Raw genomic sequence first — 15,213 nt, forward strand, 5'->3', positions numbered from 1 at the left:
ATAGGTAGGATGGTTGCCTCATGACGTGTGAAGTTAAAATTTCAAAATGACCCTTTCCCAACACTAACGTAATTGACTTAGAAGGAGGGAAAGGATTCCTCACCATTTTTGGCCTGAGGGCCATTACAGAGTCTCACCATCTCAACGTTTTTCACTCAAATGTCCTCAGGAAGGTCATTATTCTAATTCTCCCATGTCTGTGGCTCTGCAAGTTGCCTTGTCTATTATTCATTAAGCTGGTTTCCATCTGACCCTGGCTCAGCCATGAAACCCTTACTTTTCCAGCTGCTTTTTGTATCTTGAGAATTACCTTATTAATGACTTTGGCAAAAACGGTAAAGAGGAGCCCTGAAAGGGGACTGAGTAATTTGAGAAGAATATCACAGAAGAATCAAGTCTAGGTCATCTAGACCAAGAATAGAAATATATTTATAAAAATAAATAAATGATATTGCAGTTGATCTTTCGGGTAACCATCAGAATCAACTGTGGACCTTTCAGAAATCTACTTCATGGGCCCCATCCTCCAATATTTGAAAATAGGAGGACTATGACAACTAGTTATATGTTAAACATAGTAAAGCAAAGAGAATCAATTATAATAGTCATTTCTTAATGGAAAGTTCTTCAAATGAGGCCCTTGGTTTCTCTTTTAAAATGCACCTTAAAACATAAATAGAATCCACAACCATGTACGTATTACCCAATTTAACAACAAAACATTGTAAAGCTGAAACCCCCCCGGTACAATTTACATCCCACATTGGGCTGCTTCCTCTCACTATCTCCACCCAGAGGCAGTAAGAACGATATCTGTGTCTTCCCTTCTAAGCCATATAAAGATCTACATGTTTATAAATGTATATGGCAGCCTATTAGCAACCTGTTCTTATATTTTATTATTCCTTGCTGTTAATAACTCCTACTCAAAAGTTTGTAACATTTGAATGTGTTTCAGCTATAAGGTCCAATTTCAATCAAGACACACATTATTGTATGGATTTTCATTCCCCATTCTGTATTTAAGGATGTGATGTAGTCTAAAACAAATGGTTCTGGAGCACTTTAAGAGGCCAAGGTGAGCCGGGCGCGGTGGCTCAAGCCTGTAATCCCAGCACTTTGGGAGGCCGAGGCGGGTGGATCACGAGGTCGAAAGATCGAGACCATCCTGGTCAACATGGTGAAACCCCGTCTCTACTAAAAATACAAAAAAAAACTAGCTGGGCATGGTGGCGCGTGCCTGTAATCCCAGCTACTCAGGAGGCTGAGGCAGGAGAATTGCCTGAGCCCAGGAGGCGGAGGTTGCGGTGAGCCGAGATCGCGCCATTGCACTCCAGCCTGGGTAACAAGAGCGAAACTCCGTCTCAAAAAAAAAAAAAAAAAAAAAAGAGGCCAAGGTGGATCACTTGATGTCAGGAGTTCGAAACCAGCCTGGCCAACATAATGAACTCTCGTATCTACTAAAAATACAAAAATTAGCTAAGTATGGTGGCTCAAGTCTGTAGTCCCAGTTTCTCAGAGGCTAAGGTGGGAGGATTGTTTGAACCCAGGAGGCAGAGGTTGCAATAAGCCGAGACCTCACCACTGCACTTCATCCTAGCCGATAGAACAACATTCTGTCTCAAAAAATAAAACAAATGGCTCATCTACTGAGGTTGGATTATATTTAATCAAAAGCACTGAATCTCTGCCATGTGATTAATTGGGCTGCATTTGTTTTACAGAAATGACAGTTTGGCCAGACAATAATTTAAATGTCACAAGTTTAAAACGTTGAAATTAGAATGAGCAGATTACACGGAGTTAGAGAATTTTACACATGATTTCCTAGTCTCGAAACACACACAGTAAAACTGTGAGGGAGGGTAGTAGCTCCTCAATGATTAGTTATTGATCACTAGTATCCTATAGGAAAATGACAACAGTAAGTAACTGGCCTTAATACATCAACAAAGGTAAGAAGCTGACTGAATAATAACGCCTTACATTTAGGTGGGATTTTAGGGTCTACAAAACACTTGCCTTTCATAGGATGCCTGTCTTCACAGTGATTAAGTAGAAATGGGCTCTGAGCCTCAGAGATAAAAGACAGTTTACTGAATCCTATAAAACACTGAATGTCCCTACTACATGTGCCACATGTTGGCATTACAAATATCAAAATAAATTCAACAGCCAAATATCCACTTTGCTGTATGTCAGGGCCTCTAATTACTGAGAGGATTTGTTTGGTAGTACTAATGAAAAATTAAACACTAAAAGCATATAATTCTGCCATAAATTGACATATAGCAATAAAGCAGCATTTAGGTTAATTAAACTTCACCTGTGTAATAAAGTAAAACAGGGATTGTCCTCCGGATATTTTTAGATGGAAACTAACACTATTCCAAGCAGAGCAAAATAATACAGATTACTCTATGTTGAGGGCGACAAAATATTTACAAAACCTGTGCTTCAGCGTTTTCCACTGTGATTACAGGATACAAAGTACTTTTAGGAGCAGCCTGGTCATAGGATATAATGAAGACGTGGAGTTTTGGATACACTGTGGTTTGAATCCCAATTCCACTGTCAACTGTGCTTTTTTAGTATGTGACTTTACTTCTTCAAACCTCAGTTTCCCTAGTGTAAAATATTAATGGCTACTTTTGCAGGCATGAGGATTGAAGCAAGAATGATAAAACTAACGGTGAACATGTACTGAGACCCTACTATGTGCCAGGCACTATTTTACAGGGATTTACATGCATTCATCCATTTGGTCCTCACAACATTCCCAGGAGACAGAATACTCTTAAGACCTCCATTTTCTAAATTTATGAATGAATGTGGGGGCTCAGAAAGGTTAAATGGCCCAAGGGTCATGAACCTGGTAGGTGGTAGCTCTGGGTTTGAAACCAGTTAATCTAGCCCCAGAGCCTCCCCTCTTCATTAGTGTGCTTTAACTTCCCACATTTTCTTCTCACCCTCATCCCTACTTCAGGACCTCTCTCATCCCATCCACTTTAGCTGCCTGTGAGTTTGAATGAACAGGGTAAAAGTAAGAACGTGAAAATGCTAGGGGACTTGGTTAATTTTTCTTTCAGTGCTTTGATCCAAATGGCATCATGCAAATCAAAGTTAACAAACTAGAAATGAAAAAACTCAATGATTTGATATCTACTTAAGGGCTTGAGGGTTTAGTAGGGGAGAGGAAGTTTCCCAAAGAAGACAGGCAGGCCCCCAGCCCCTTCTCCCGCTTAGAGAGCTGTGGACTGGGGATTTTTCCTCAAATCACCAGGAAGTGGAGGCAGGGAGGTCAGAGACATTTACACGCCAGAGGGAAAGGGCATGGAACCTCAACACTTCTCAAAGGCATCCACTCCCACATGTACACCCAAACCCATCCCCTATGCACTGCAGTTGTTTTTGGTCTATCAACCAAGTCAAATTGGATTCATTCTGAGTGCAGAGATAAAAATTGTCAGGCAATTCTACAAGATAAAAGCTATAGCATCCTGAAGATACTAATTCTTCAGGCAGTAAATACATGCATTAGATATAAACATAGTCAAGACACCATTCACCATGACTACAATCAAAGGATCAAAGGCTTGGCAAGTCATAGTGGCTCATGCCTGTAATCTCAGCACTTTGGGTGGCTGAGGTGGGTGGATCACCTGTGGTCAGGAGTTCGAGACCAGCCTGGTCGACATGCAGAAACCTCATCTCTACTAAAAATACAAAAAATTAGCCAGGTGTGGTGGCACATGCCTGTAATCCCAACTACTTGGGAGGCTGAGACAGGAAAATCACTTGAATCCAGGAGACGGAGATTATGGTGAGCCAAGGTCATGCCATTGCACTCCAGTCTGATCAAGAGATCACGCCATTGCACTCCAGTTTCACAAGAGTGAAACATCATCTCAAAAAAAAAAAAAAAGTCCTTTGGCAAATTACACCTCTCTTGAAATTTCTTTCCAAATGAGAATAGTTAGTAACAGTAAAAGAAAATCATTTTCATCCTCAAGATACAGATTTCTTTCTCAGTGCACACCAAATCTTTCCCAGAAATTTGTTTGGGTTGAGAGCAGTGACTCTGTGGAGATTCCCCTACAACTAATTCTTATCACTCCTTCAGGAAAGCAGCTTCAGGAAACGAAGTGGGAATCAGAATCACTTGCAGTGTCTGTTAGGACAGAGTCCTTGGCCCCACATCAGAACTACTGAGTCAGCACAGCGGGGGGCAGGCGGGTTTCTGCCCTATAACTAACTTCTTTAGGTAAATGTGAAGTACTCTTACCGATTCATAACCCTGACTTACTCATTATCACCTTCGCATATACCACAGGCTAAAAATGTTCAGACAGAGAAGGCTGGTACTTTTTCCCCCCAATTAATAAGGCAGACTTCTAAATTTTCAAGGGGTTATTTTTATAAAAAGTTCAAATAAGATATTCAAATCACACAAGTTATATAGTCAAAGGAATGTTTCCTCAATAATTTAACCAAAAGGCAGTCATTCATAGAAAGAGAATTCAGTGTATAATAATCAAGTGAATTTGACAGGACCATAAACCATCTCATTGTTAGTTACAGCCCCTTAAAACCTAGTCACAACTTGTTTTATAGATGAGAAACCGAGGTTGAGATTAAGGTTAAGTAACATGCACAAGGTCCCAGGGCCATGATGTGGCAGAGCTGGGATCTGAACTAGGGTGAACTGGTCAGATTCCATATCCATGTTCAAATCTTAGTTGACGGCTGTTAAATCTACCACCTACCAAACATGAATATGTCAGTTTTTCTCCACCATCACCCAATACAATAGATATGGTTTCAACATTCAAAAAAACAAGGAAATCGATGTTCAGAGTTGCTATAAGGCTGATCCAAAGGTACATAGTTAGGAAGTTAGTAGAGCTAATATTCCTAAAAGAACCTCTGAGGGACATGCTAAAGCATGTCAACTACTAGACTTAATTAAGAGATAAAATGTCACAATTTTCATGAATCTGAAAGATGACCAAATTTTCAGGTCGAAAATTTGTTCTAGAACCACAGAAACTTATCAGTGAACAGAACAACTTCCTTTTTATCTTATTCAATTCTTGAATTATACTTCTATAAAGAATTATCTTATTCTTCTGCAGCAACCTAAAAAGTAATTTTTAGTATCTCAACAGTTATTAACAGCTACTTCTCACAGCATTAATACTATAAAATTAATCTTCTAAGTAGAAGATTCAAGTACCATAAACATAGAAGAGTGTAACCAAGCGTGATCTATAAATAGTTCTTACGAGATTCCAGGTTACCTGCCTGGTATAAATCTCTCTTTAATATACCTAAATCGTCCTCCCACCCAAAGATGTACATACTCATTGTTCTAAAAAATAGCTCACATTAAACTCATTAAGCAGCATCCCTTCTAAAGGAATGAATATTGCCTAATGGTTTGGTTAGATGGAATTACATTTTGGAACATGATTTGAGAACTTGATTAATGGAAATTTTGGTCTTCATTAGTGAAACCTGGAATATTGGAGACTTCTGGTAAAGATTCCAGGAGTACCCCTGACCGCATGCTGGAATATACATACACATCATCTTCTAGTATCTGTTAACTAAAGTTTGAAACTTATGAGATTCGTTCCAAACAGCAACAAGCAAAGTTCCATTATCATCTTTACTCTCTTCCCCACACATAAGAGCCATACGAAATATAGGAGAGAAAAAGCTGTATCTTTTCCTTATCCATTGCCAGGTTCATGGCTCAGATCCCTGCAACACAATACAGATTAATAAGAGAAAAGCCTAACAAATGTATTTAATATAAGTTTTATGTGCCATGGGAGCCTTCTGAAATAAAGACCCAAAGAAACAGGAGACAAAACTGTATATTTTTATGGACAGTTATACAGAAGGATGATTGGAAGATAAAAGAGTATGACTTGATGATAATGAATTGGGGAAAACTTGGCAAGACCCATGTGTTCAGATTCTTCTTGGCATGTGAGCATAGGGCAGAATTCCTCTGGAATGAGGGCCTTATGACCTATTTGCAGGGGAAGTATGTCAGAGAATTCTTTTATGGTGCACTTGAGGGAAGACAAATGGAGGAAGGTCAGAGAGTGATTTTCCTGCTTCTGTACTTTTCTCAGTTTCCTTCACCTTAAAATACTCAGTATGCAGAGCTAGCATATTTGGAGGTAGCGTGCCCTGAGACCTGTCATAAACAATGATAAAATCCAAGTCCTCACAAAGCTTACCGTCTCAAAGAACTAGAGAAAAGACAGAGGTACAGATGCATAACCAAACAAATAAAACACAATGAAGAATGCCTTGAGAGAAATCAAATCATGCTCTAGGATGGAGAATATGGGCTTTAGGAGAGCTACTTCAGAAGAAGGGTCAGGGAGGCTCTCTGGATCTGTATGGTTGAAGATGAAAGAAAAAGATTATTTCTCAAGCCTGCAGGACATCAAATTGCTGCAATAATCACCTTGTGGATGGCAGGGTTCTACTACTTTTAAACCCAAGAAGGAGAGTTAATAATCAATTGTGAAATAAGAGGTCACTTTTTTACTTCGATATTTCCCTTTCCTGACTACAAGTGCCTTACTGACTAAACGCGGCCACCCTTGTTCTTTGCAGAGCAGAATTTAAAGCCCCTGAAACAAAACACCCTACAGTGGTATCATGTTCAAGAGGCTAACTCAGCGGTGCACCTTCATTAACAATAACAACAGTTGCTTCAGGGGAAAAGACCGTTACTGGGCTTATTGCTATTACCACTCAACATGAGACAAAAATGGTTGAGGACCCAGGGATCAGGCAGAATATCAAGAATGAGACACAGAGGCAAAGATGAAGAGAAACAGTCACTGTGCTTTCTATGGCAGGTTGTCAAATGCTGCCTTAAAATGTGCAACTGTGAATTTCAAAATATGAAATGCTCAGCGTCTTGAATTGCAGTTTTCACAACCGGACAGTAGAATATTAAAGATGCTGCTTTGTCCCCTGGAGGGGCTGGCTACTGCAAGACCAGCTTCCAGGGGTCATAATTATGTGGCCATTGCCACTTACTATTTTATCATCATATGATACTGTGGCTGGTAAATATCTCTCATGGGATGTGCTTGTTACTAATGAAGATTCCCAGTCCCCAACCACAATATTCTAAATAAGGAGATTTAGAATAAGAACTGAGAATCAACTTTTTGTTGTTGTTAACTGATATCAAAATTAATTTTCATGCAGGTGATAGAAAGATCACATTTTGAAAAACAGATGTGACAACTTTAGATACGGATACTTCGTCTAAAAGGACAGTTTTGGAACCTTCATTGTTCACTGGGATTTTATATGGGTGTGGTGGGGGTGTGTGTGTATGGTGGTTTTTCTTTTAACCATCATATTCTACAAATGATTCTAGACAGCCCTATTCATTCAAAACAGGGGACTTCTGTGATCAGGCTGGAAACAATTCAAAGATGTGCAAGACAACATAATCTGCTGATTTAAAAAACAGAATAGTTTTTAAAAAATTAACTTAAGCTAAATAATCATGGTGGCGATAATGATAACCACATTTAACAATTCATATGTAAGTACGATATGTTAAGAATTAGTCCATCATCATCACCATCAAAGCTAACAAAAATTTTGGCCAGATAATTGAGACCTCAAAAAGTAATTACTATTGGAGTTACACAGTCTATAGCCATGGTTATCAGCCCAGCTAGACTTAATGCTTATTTGTTTTTTATGTGTGTTGATTATTTTTAGTCAAGAGATAATTCAAATATCATAAAATTCACCCTTTCTTTTGAGACAGAGTCTCACTCTGTTACCAGGCTGGAGTGCAATGCTGCAATCTCAGCTTGGTGCAACCTCCGCCTCCTGGGTTGAAGCGATTCTCCTGTCGCAGCCTCCTGAGTGGCTCAGACTACAGGCACGTGCCACAATGCCAGCTAATTTTTTGTATTTTTAGCAGAGACAGGGTTTCACTGTGTTAGCCAGGATGGTCTCGATCTCCTGACCTCGTGATCCGCCTGCCTTGGCCTCCCAAAGTGCTGGGATTACAGATGTAAGCCACCGCACCCAGCCCCAATTCACCCTTTTTAAGTGTACAATTCAGTGATTTTATTATATTCACAATGTTGCACAGACATCACCACTAAGTCCACAACGTTTTCATTACTCTAAAAGAAACTTGTACCCATTCGGAATCATTCCCCATTCCCTCCTTGTCCCAGTCCCTGTCCCTGGCAACCAATAATCTACTTTCTACTTCTATTCAGAGCCTGTTGTATAGCAAATATTTTCCATCCCCCTTTAGACTAGCTAAATGAAATTCTGAGATCATATAACCTATCTATTCATATAAGTTTTAGCTATGCTTATTACGTACCTATTATCATTCTGTGCATTCCACTTAATCCAGTTTGTGCACTCTCTCATGTCACTAGCTGTGCCTCTACGGTATCACTTTCAATGGCTGAAGGAATTCCATCAAATAGATATTGCATAGTGCATCTAACTAATCCGGTAGAGTTAGAATTTATATGTGAACACTGAGTTTTAAAAAACCTGGGAAGCAAGTTTAAACATTCATGGTTTGCATTTCAAGAACTGATTTCAAAAAGAAGCCACAGGTATTAAATCCTTTCTTTGCATCTGTATATTTAGAGCCTCACATGGGGGTGAGACAGTGGGCCAGAGGAAAGCTGAATGTCTCTGTGTCTATCACCACATCCTGTGTCTAGAGCAACGGGGAGACTAACCCTTTTTTATGATAAGGAATTTGGCGGCCCATGCGGTGGCAGTCCCTATATAACTTTCACTCCTTAGAGGTACTGCCTAGAGATTCTATTTTTAAAGTCCCAGAATAGCTGTGTTAAAGTCAAAAGTAAAGTAAGATCAAAAGAGAACTTAGGTTTATTTGGCATTGTTTGTGCGGGCATCCCCTTATCCACTCACACCTAGTCTTCGAACCATTAAACTCTACTGCAACAAAGTACGACATTAACATCCCACCCTGAGTTGCTTCTGACTTCTAGCTCCAAAAACAGAGCCTTTTCTATGACCTAGGTACAGCATCTACCTGCAAAGGAATTTGCATTTGCACAAAAAGAGCTGAAACCCAGCTTCTGAATCAACCAGGATTTTATTATTTTATTTTTACTACAGAAACAGAGACTATCCTAATAAATGGTCCTTTCTTCTCCTAGCACACTTAAAAACCCAGCTTTGAGCTCCACTGACTCCATTAAGTTTGAACTTTGGTATTAAGTACACAGGGAGGAAAAGAGTAGGTGTGGGGGTAAAGAGAAGAACAGAGAGAAGCACAAAGACAGGAAGGAAGGGAGGCACCTTGATGCTACTGCTGTGGTTATCACGTCACTCAAGAACAATCTCAAGAACAAGGAAGCAAAAGCAGACTATGTAAAGAAGCAAACGTGTGTCAAAGACACCCCAGGCTTAACACGGGGCCACAAAAATCCACACAAAATTCACATGCTATTTCCCAGAGACTCCCTCACATGAACTCCTTTGACATCTGTTTCTGGACTCCTTGATTTAGTTTCTGTTTTAGCATTTGCACAACAGTAATTTTACTACTAAAGGTAAATGTCTTGTAAACTAATGGGAAACATATTGTTTGGCACAGTTTATAATGTCAGGATTTATGGCTCTAACACTGAGGGTCTCTCTGACCTCCAAGATAGCATAATGAAACAGCAACGTGCTGCAAATGACTCGTTGTGATTTTTTATTAGTTCTCATAATCGCCCCTTATTAATTTGTATGCACATAATAAGCACTCACCTTCACAGTCTGTCCGGCTTCGGGGCCATCCTAGAAGTAGGAAAAAAACCAACAGAGGTGAGAATAGATAGATGGTATCTCCTTTATTCAGAAATATCACCCATTAATAATTTAGATGCAATTTCATTGTGTGTTAATTTATAGTATTCCCGTGGGGACCATCGGCTTCAAATGTGTGGGACTAGACAGTTTTCCATTTCCGCCTGAGAGTAAGTGAGAAGTTATGTATAAAAATGATATAAATTATCCAGCAAGCCAACTCCTTGCTACTTTTCATGCTCTTTGCTCTTGGCTAGGGTTTTAATTACATTAAGGGAAGGCTGAAAATGTTTGGGGAGGTGAAGTCTCACACCTTTTGGTTATCTTTAGATGTGGTCTAATTAATGCCTGATTACTTTAAGCTTCTACTCAGGAAATCTGCTATAAACATAAGCCATTAAGGAAGAATATGGGGTATTTCATATGGGAAGCGTCCTCTCTGGCTATTCTGACCTTGGGGAAGACAAATGATAGTTTTCGTTCTCATTGGACCCTTTTCCTGACCTGGTTCCCTCTCTCTGCTTCTGAAGCTTAGCTGAAAATGAGCAAACTCACCTAGTCACCAGTCATACACAAAACTAAAGCAGATACTCAGCTTGCTGAGATGGCAAAACAAGTAATGGCTCCACAGTCAGAAATTCCAAAACAGAATTTGCCCTCTGCAACTTTAGCCAGGTCTGTCTACCTCTAGGAGCCTAACTAATGGGGTGAGAACTCCTGACCTGCTGTGGCAACGATTAAGCAGAACTGTGGGTATCAGGGATTTTCAAACTTAGAGTCACAACCCATTCATGCGTCATTAAGTCAGCTTAATGGGTTGTAATCAGTATTACAAACAAAACAAATCAGATTTTATTTTATTTTATTTTATTTTTGAGACAGAGTCTAACTCAGTTGGCCAGGTTAGAGTATGATGGCATGATGGTGGCTCACTGCAGCCTTGACCTCCTGGACTCAAGTGATTTTTCTGCCTCAGTCTCCCAAGTAGCTGGGACTACAGGCATGTACCACCACGCCCAGCTAATTTTTGTATTTTTTTGTAGGGACAGGGTTTTGCTATGTTGCCCAGGCTAATCCCGAACTCCTGAGCTCAAAAGATCCACCAGCCTTGGCCTCCTAAAGTGCTGGGATTACAGGTATGAGCCACCACATCCAGCCAGAAATCAGATCTTAATAGAATAAAACTATTAGTCTGCACAGGAGTAAACACTGTTTTGTGAAACTCTGGTTTCCTTTATCAATATAGGTATACACATATATTTCATATATGCATGTCAGGGGAGATATGCATGATTGTGAAATAAATATATATCTTACTGTAGGTTATAGTTAAAAAAAAACAAGTTTGACCACATTGCATATATGAAAGTAATCTAGGTGATATCACAAGTCAGCTCTTACATTTATGGAATTAACTTTGTAGTGAAACATGTTTCATAACCAGCAATGACCATTTCCTTATAAATGTGATTTTATCTTGTATCTCACTAAACATTGAAAGAGGTTTTCATTCACTGCCTTAATTTGGTCTCTAGAGAAACACAGTTTGTAACATAAGCTTGATAAACCCACTTTGAGCTGAACTACCTGCCTAAAGGTAACTCAAATGGTATGACACACGACACACACAAACACACACACACACACACACACAAGGCTTTTTGGGGAAGTTGGCTACTCTTAACACAGACATGGCAGGAAAAAAAAATCTATTTGAGAAGAAAATGAGCACTTTTAGTCAGAGCCTTTATAACCTGAGCACACTGGCTTTCTTTATCTGGTCTCTTTGAAGCTCTATGGTAGAGAGCTGGGGAGGGGAGGAAGAATGGCAAAGATTCAGTTTAACACACAGGCTGAGTACAGAGTCCTCACATTTTGATAGAGTTTCCTTTGTTCGAGCCTGGTGGCTCAGACCTGTAATCCCGGCACTTTGGGAGGCTGAGGCGGGTACAAGGTCAGGAGTTCAAGACCAGCCTGGCCAAATGGTGAAACCCTATCTCTACTAAAAATACAAAAAAAAAAAAAAAAAAATAGCTGGGCATGGTGGCAGGTGCCTGTAATTCCAGCTACTCTGGAGGCTGAGGCAGGAGAATGGCCTGAACCTGGGAGGCGGAGGTTGCAGTGAACCAAGATCGTATCACTGTACTCCAGCCTGGGTGATAAAGTGAGACTTCATCTCAAAAAAAAAAAAAAAAAAAAAAAAGAGTCTCCTTCCAAAGGGCAGTTAGAAAGTCAGCCAATTTCAAAGCCATGAAGGACTTGATGCATTGTTTCCCCAGCCGTTTCCATAGAGGTCCTGAAGGAGCTCATGGTATGTTACTATGGATTTACTCAATTCTCCACTAATGACTCACCATGGACATCCCTCTCCCAACCTGAGAAGTGTTGGCTCAACCTCTGCCTAAAAGTCTCCAGTGACTGGGTATCTGATTTCTTTACTGGTCAGTGGGCCACACCCAACCAGTCAATCTAGCTTCTAACTAATCTGTGATTAATCTCTGTAGTGTGAATTAAAGATAGAGAAAAGGTGAAGTCCAACCTAAGTGGCATATCACTGCTACCCTGGAATTAGAGCAGGGCTTGGTCCGTGCAGTGTTCAGAAATTATTTACCATAGAATGAAAATGGTTTCTCCAGTCCCGGTTTCAGTAAGCAATCTGTAATGTCTGAATGTCCATTAAACCACTTATCCATTACTCCCACCTGCTTGGTAAACAAGCCGCAGACATCATCTTGGACACTATTCCACGGTCCACCTTGGGGCCGATGGATAGTAGGGCTGTCCTGCATTAGTAATGCCTTTTTTTGGCTGCTACATGAAATACAAATAATTATATCTGTCTTCCTGGTGAGATGTTAGGAGGAGCAAGCCCAATGCTGGGATTTGAAAAGGAAGAAAAATCATTTCTGAAGAATCTGTACACTTACCTGCATGGAAAATGTGAGAGAAGTCCCGTGGAAATGTTTCTCCACCACTGTTCCAACTCTCTGGGTCGCCTGAAACAAATCAGCCACTTCATCAGGACGCAGGTCGCGGAAGCGCTCCACTGGCCGCAGCGGACACACGAGGACATCTGTAGCAACGTCTGTTAAGGGCCATGCTGCTGGCTTTGGGTAGTGTTCTTACCAAGCAGTTTATACCCACAGGAATGAATCCCCTTGGACCAGAGCCTGAACTGTCAAAGACTAAGGAATGAAGAAACGAATATTTACCATGCACTGAACTCCAAAAAGTTCAAAGAAACCTTACAAACATGAATAATTATACTTTGAAGGAGAAGCTGTGGTACCCAGAATTTCTCATAAGAGAAAGGGACATTAGTGTTCAGAGACACTCAAGTGTGTGGAGAGAGAATTATGCCAGGAGGCAAGATCTATTCTAGATCATTATCTCCGGACCCCTATTCTAAAATTATATCCTCTTCAGCACCCAAAAGCACTAGGTTGAAGAAGGAACTGGAATATCCAGTTGGTTTCTCTAGGTAGAATATGGTGATACATTTTTAATTTAAATTATCTCTTTAGAGAAATAAGAGAACTATGCAGTGAACATACAAAAGTAGATGTTTATGTTATTTGTAAAAGAGTGTAGACATTCTGAAAATACATAGTCAACATTATCTATAACTAAGAGATGTGCCATGTGGTTAAAGAATTTATGACAAGGGTTCCTCAGACTGATATTTTTTTTATAATCCAAGAAAACATTTGAAGGTAAATCATGAAGGAAAGAGGCTGTCTGGTTATACAAACAAACCATTCTTAATGTATTCTACAACTTAGACAAGGCAACATATTTACATTATTGGACTCAGAAAACAATGAAATCTAGAGAAAAAAGGGTAGAAATTTGATTATTTCTTGATAGCAAATTAATATTCACTGTTAATCAATAACATTTCAGTCCCCATACACATGTGTATGAAATGTGTATATATACACAATGTATATATTAATATTTGTTTAGTTTTTAGATACTAACAAGAGAAACAAACTCTTGTACATTTTTCTGTTTCTTTCTTCTACTTGTTTTAAGACAGCATGCTCCTGCCTGGAGCTAAGCAGCTAAGGGGCATAATAAAACCATAATACTGCAATTGCTAGTCTCACTAGAATATCAACCCCACTCCACTACAGGTAGAACTCAGAGCCCAAGGGGAAATACAGTGAGCTCAGCTGGTGAGGGCTGATTTCCATAAGAGAAAGGGGAAAAGAAAGAGGAAACTGATTAGTTTTGCTTATAATCAGGAAATTCGTGTCAATGGTAAACTAGGATAAGAAGTATTTTTAAAATCGGAGTTCATTTTTCAACACAGGAGAAGGGAGGCCTTCACCCACAGGGCATCTGATACTTAAAAAGATAATTATCTGTCTTTGGCAGGCCTGCTTTATTACCATGGGTCAATGAACCATTTAGAAATGAAGAATTTCCTTTTCATTTCCTTTGAGCAGATTGCCAGCCTCCACTCCCAGGAAGTTGCTTTTTCTGTGTGACCCTTCCCCATCTTCCTCCTCCCTACTTTAAATACACCCTCCCTTAGGCCTGACTTTACCAAACCACAGCAAGGATGACAACCATGCGAGCTTCCAGCGACATCCATAAGAGCTGTATTAGCCTCCGTCCACACACAACAACTCCGTGAGGAAGGGAGACATTTCACTAACACGATGGCTTACTGTGAAAACTGGTGGAATGAATCAGACAACTTTTGTATCTAACGTAAATTTAGTAACATCAATGGCACCCCAAAGTTTTTTTTTTTTTTAATGCCATAAAAAAATCTTATTATTTGTCCATTTTGTTTGTTCATGTGCTGCTCCTAGAAAAACAACTCAGGGAAAGCAAACTATTTCAGCAGATAGCTTTTGTGATTCTAATGCCACTGTTTATATGCCAATTGCTTTAAAATAGTATCACAGATGCAATATAATTTAATTTGGAGTCTCTTAGGCCATGTTAATGGGTAAATTCCATATTATCCATAGGCTATAAGGACACATTTACTGCTGGGTCCTGTTTGCTTGAGATTATCACGTCTGTTAAGATTTCTTAGACAATATGTATGATAACTTTCAATTAAACTTATTGTATAGAATTTAATAAATGTTTTATCCAGTACACATCGTATGTGAAAACTTGTGACACTGGTTACCACTTCTCCCTATAATCTACAGTAGAGACTGTTTTTTTTTAGTAATAATACTTTTTAAAGGAAGAGAAGGTCAATAGTTATAATTTAGGTTGTATAGTTGACAAGATTTCTCACAGGAGATGAAAACCAAAGACAGCTTCTTAGAGCAGATGAGATTTAAACTAAACTTTAAAAATGGGGAGTGATTCAACCAGTGGATTGGGCTG

General features: G+C 39.5%; 1 protein-coding gene across 6 annotated transcripts in view; it reads right to left on the reverse strand.

Moving 5' to 3' along the window:
* Positions 1 to 15,213, reverse strand: part of FHIT (fragile histidine triad diadenosine triphosphatase) — a 1,474,674-nt gene that overhangs the window by 260,407 nt on the left and 1,199,054 nt on the right. For all 6 annotated transcript variants that reach the window (XM_010330934.3, XM_074404465.1, XM_074404469.1 and 3 more), the window contains 2 exons: positions 12,783 to 12,928; positions 9,817 to 9,846 (listed from right to left, as the gene is read on the reverse strand). In XM_010330934.3, coding sequence (XP_010329236.1) covers positions 9,817 to 9,846; positions 12,783 to 12,928 — 176 coding nt within the window. The remainder of the gene's footprint in view (positions 1 to 9,816; positions 9,847 to 12,782; positions 12,929 to 15,213) is intronic.

This window comes from Saimiri boliviensis, chromosome 8 (assembly GCF_048565385.1).
Source record: "Saimiri boliviensis isolate mSaiBol1 chromosome 8, mSaiBol1.pri, whole genome shotgun sequence".
In the NCBI taxonomy this organism is placed as follows: domain Eukaryota; kingdom Metazoa; phylum Chordata; class Mammalia; order Primates; family Cebidae; genus Saimiri; species Saimiri boliviensis.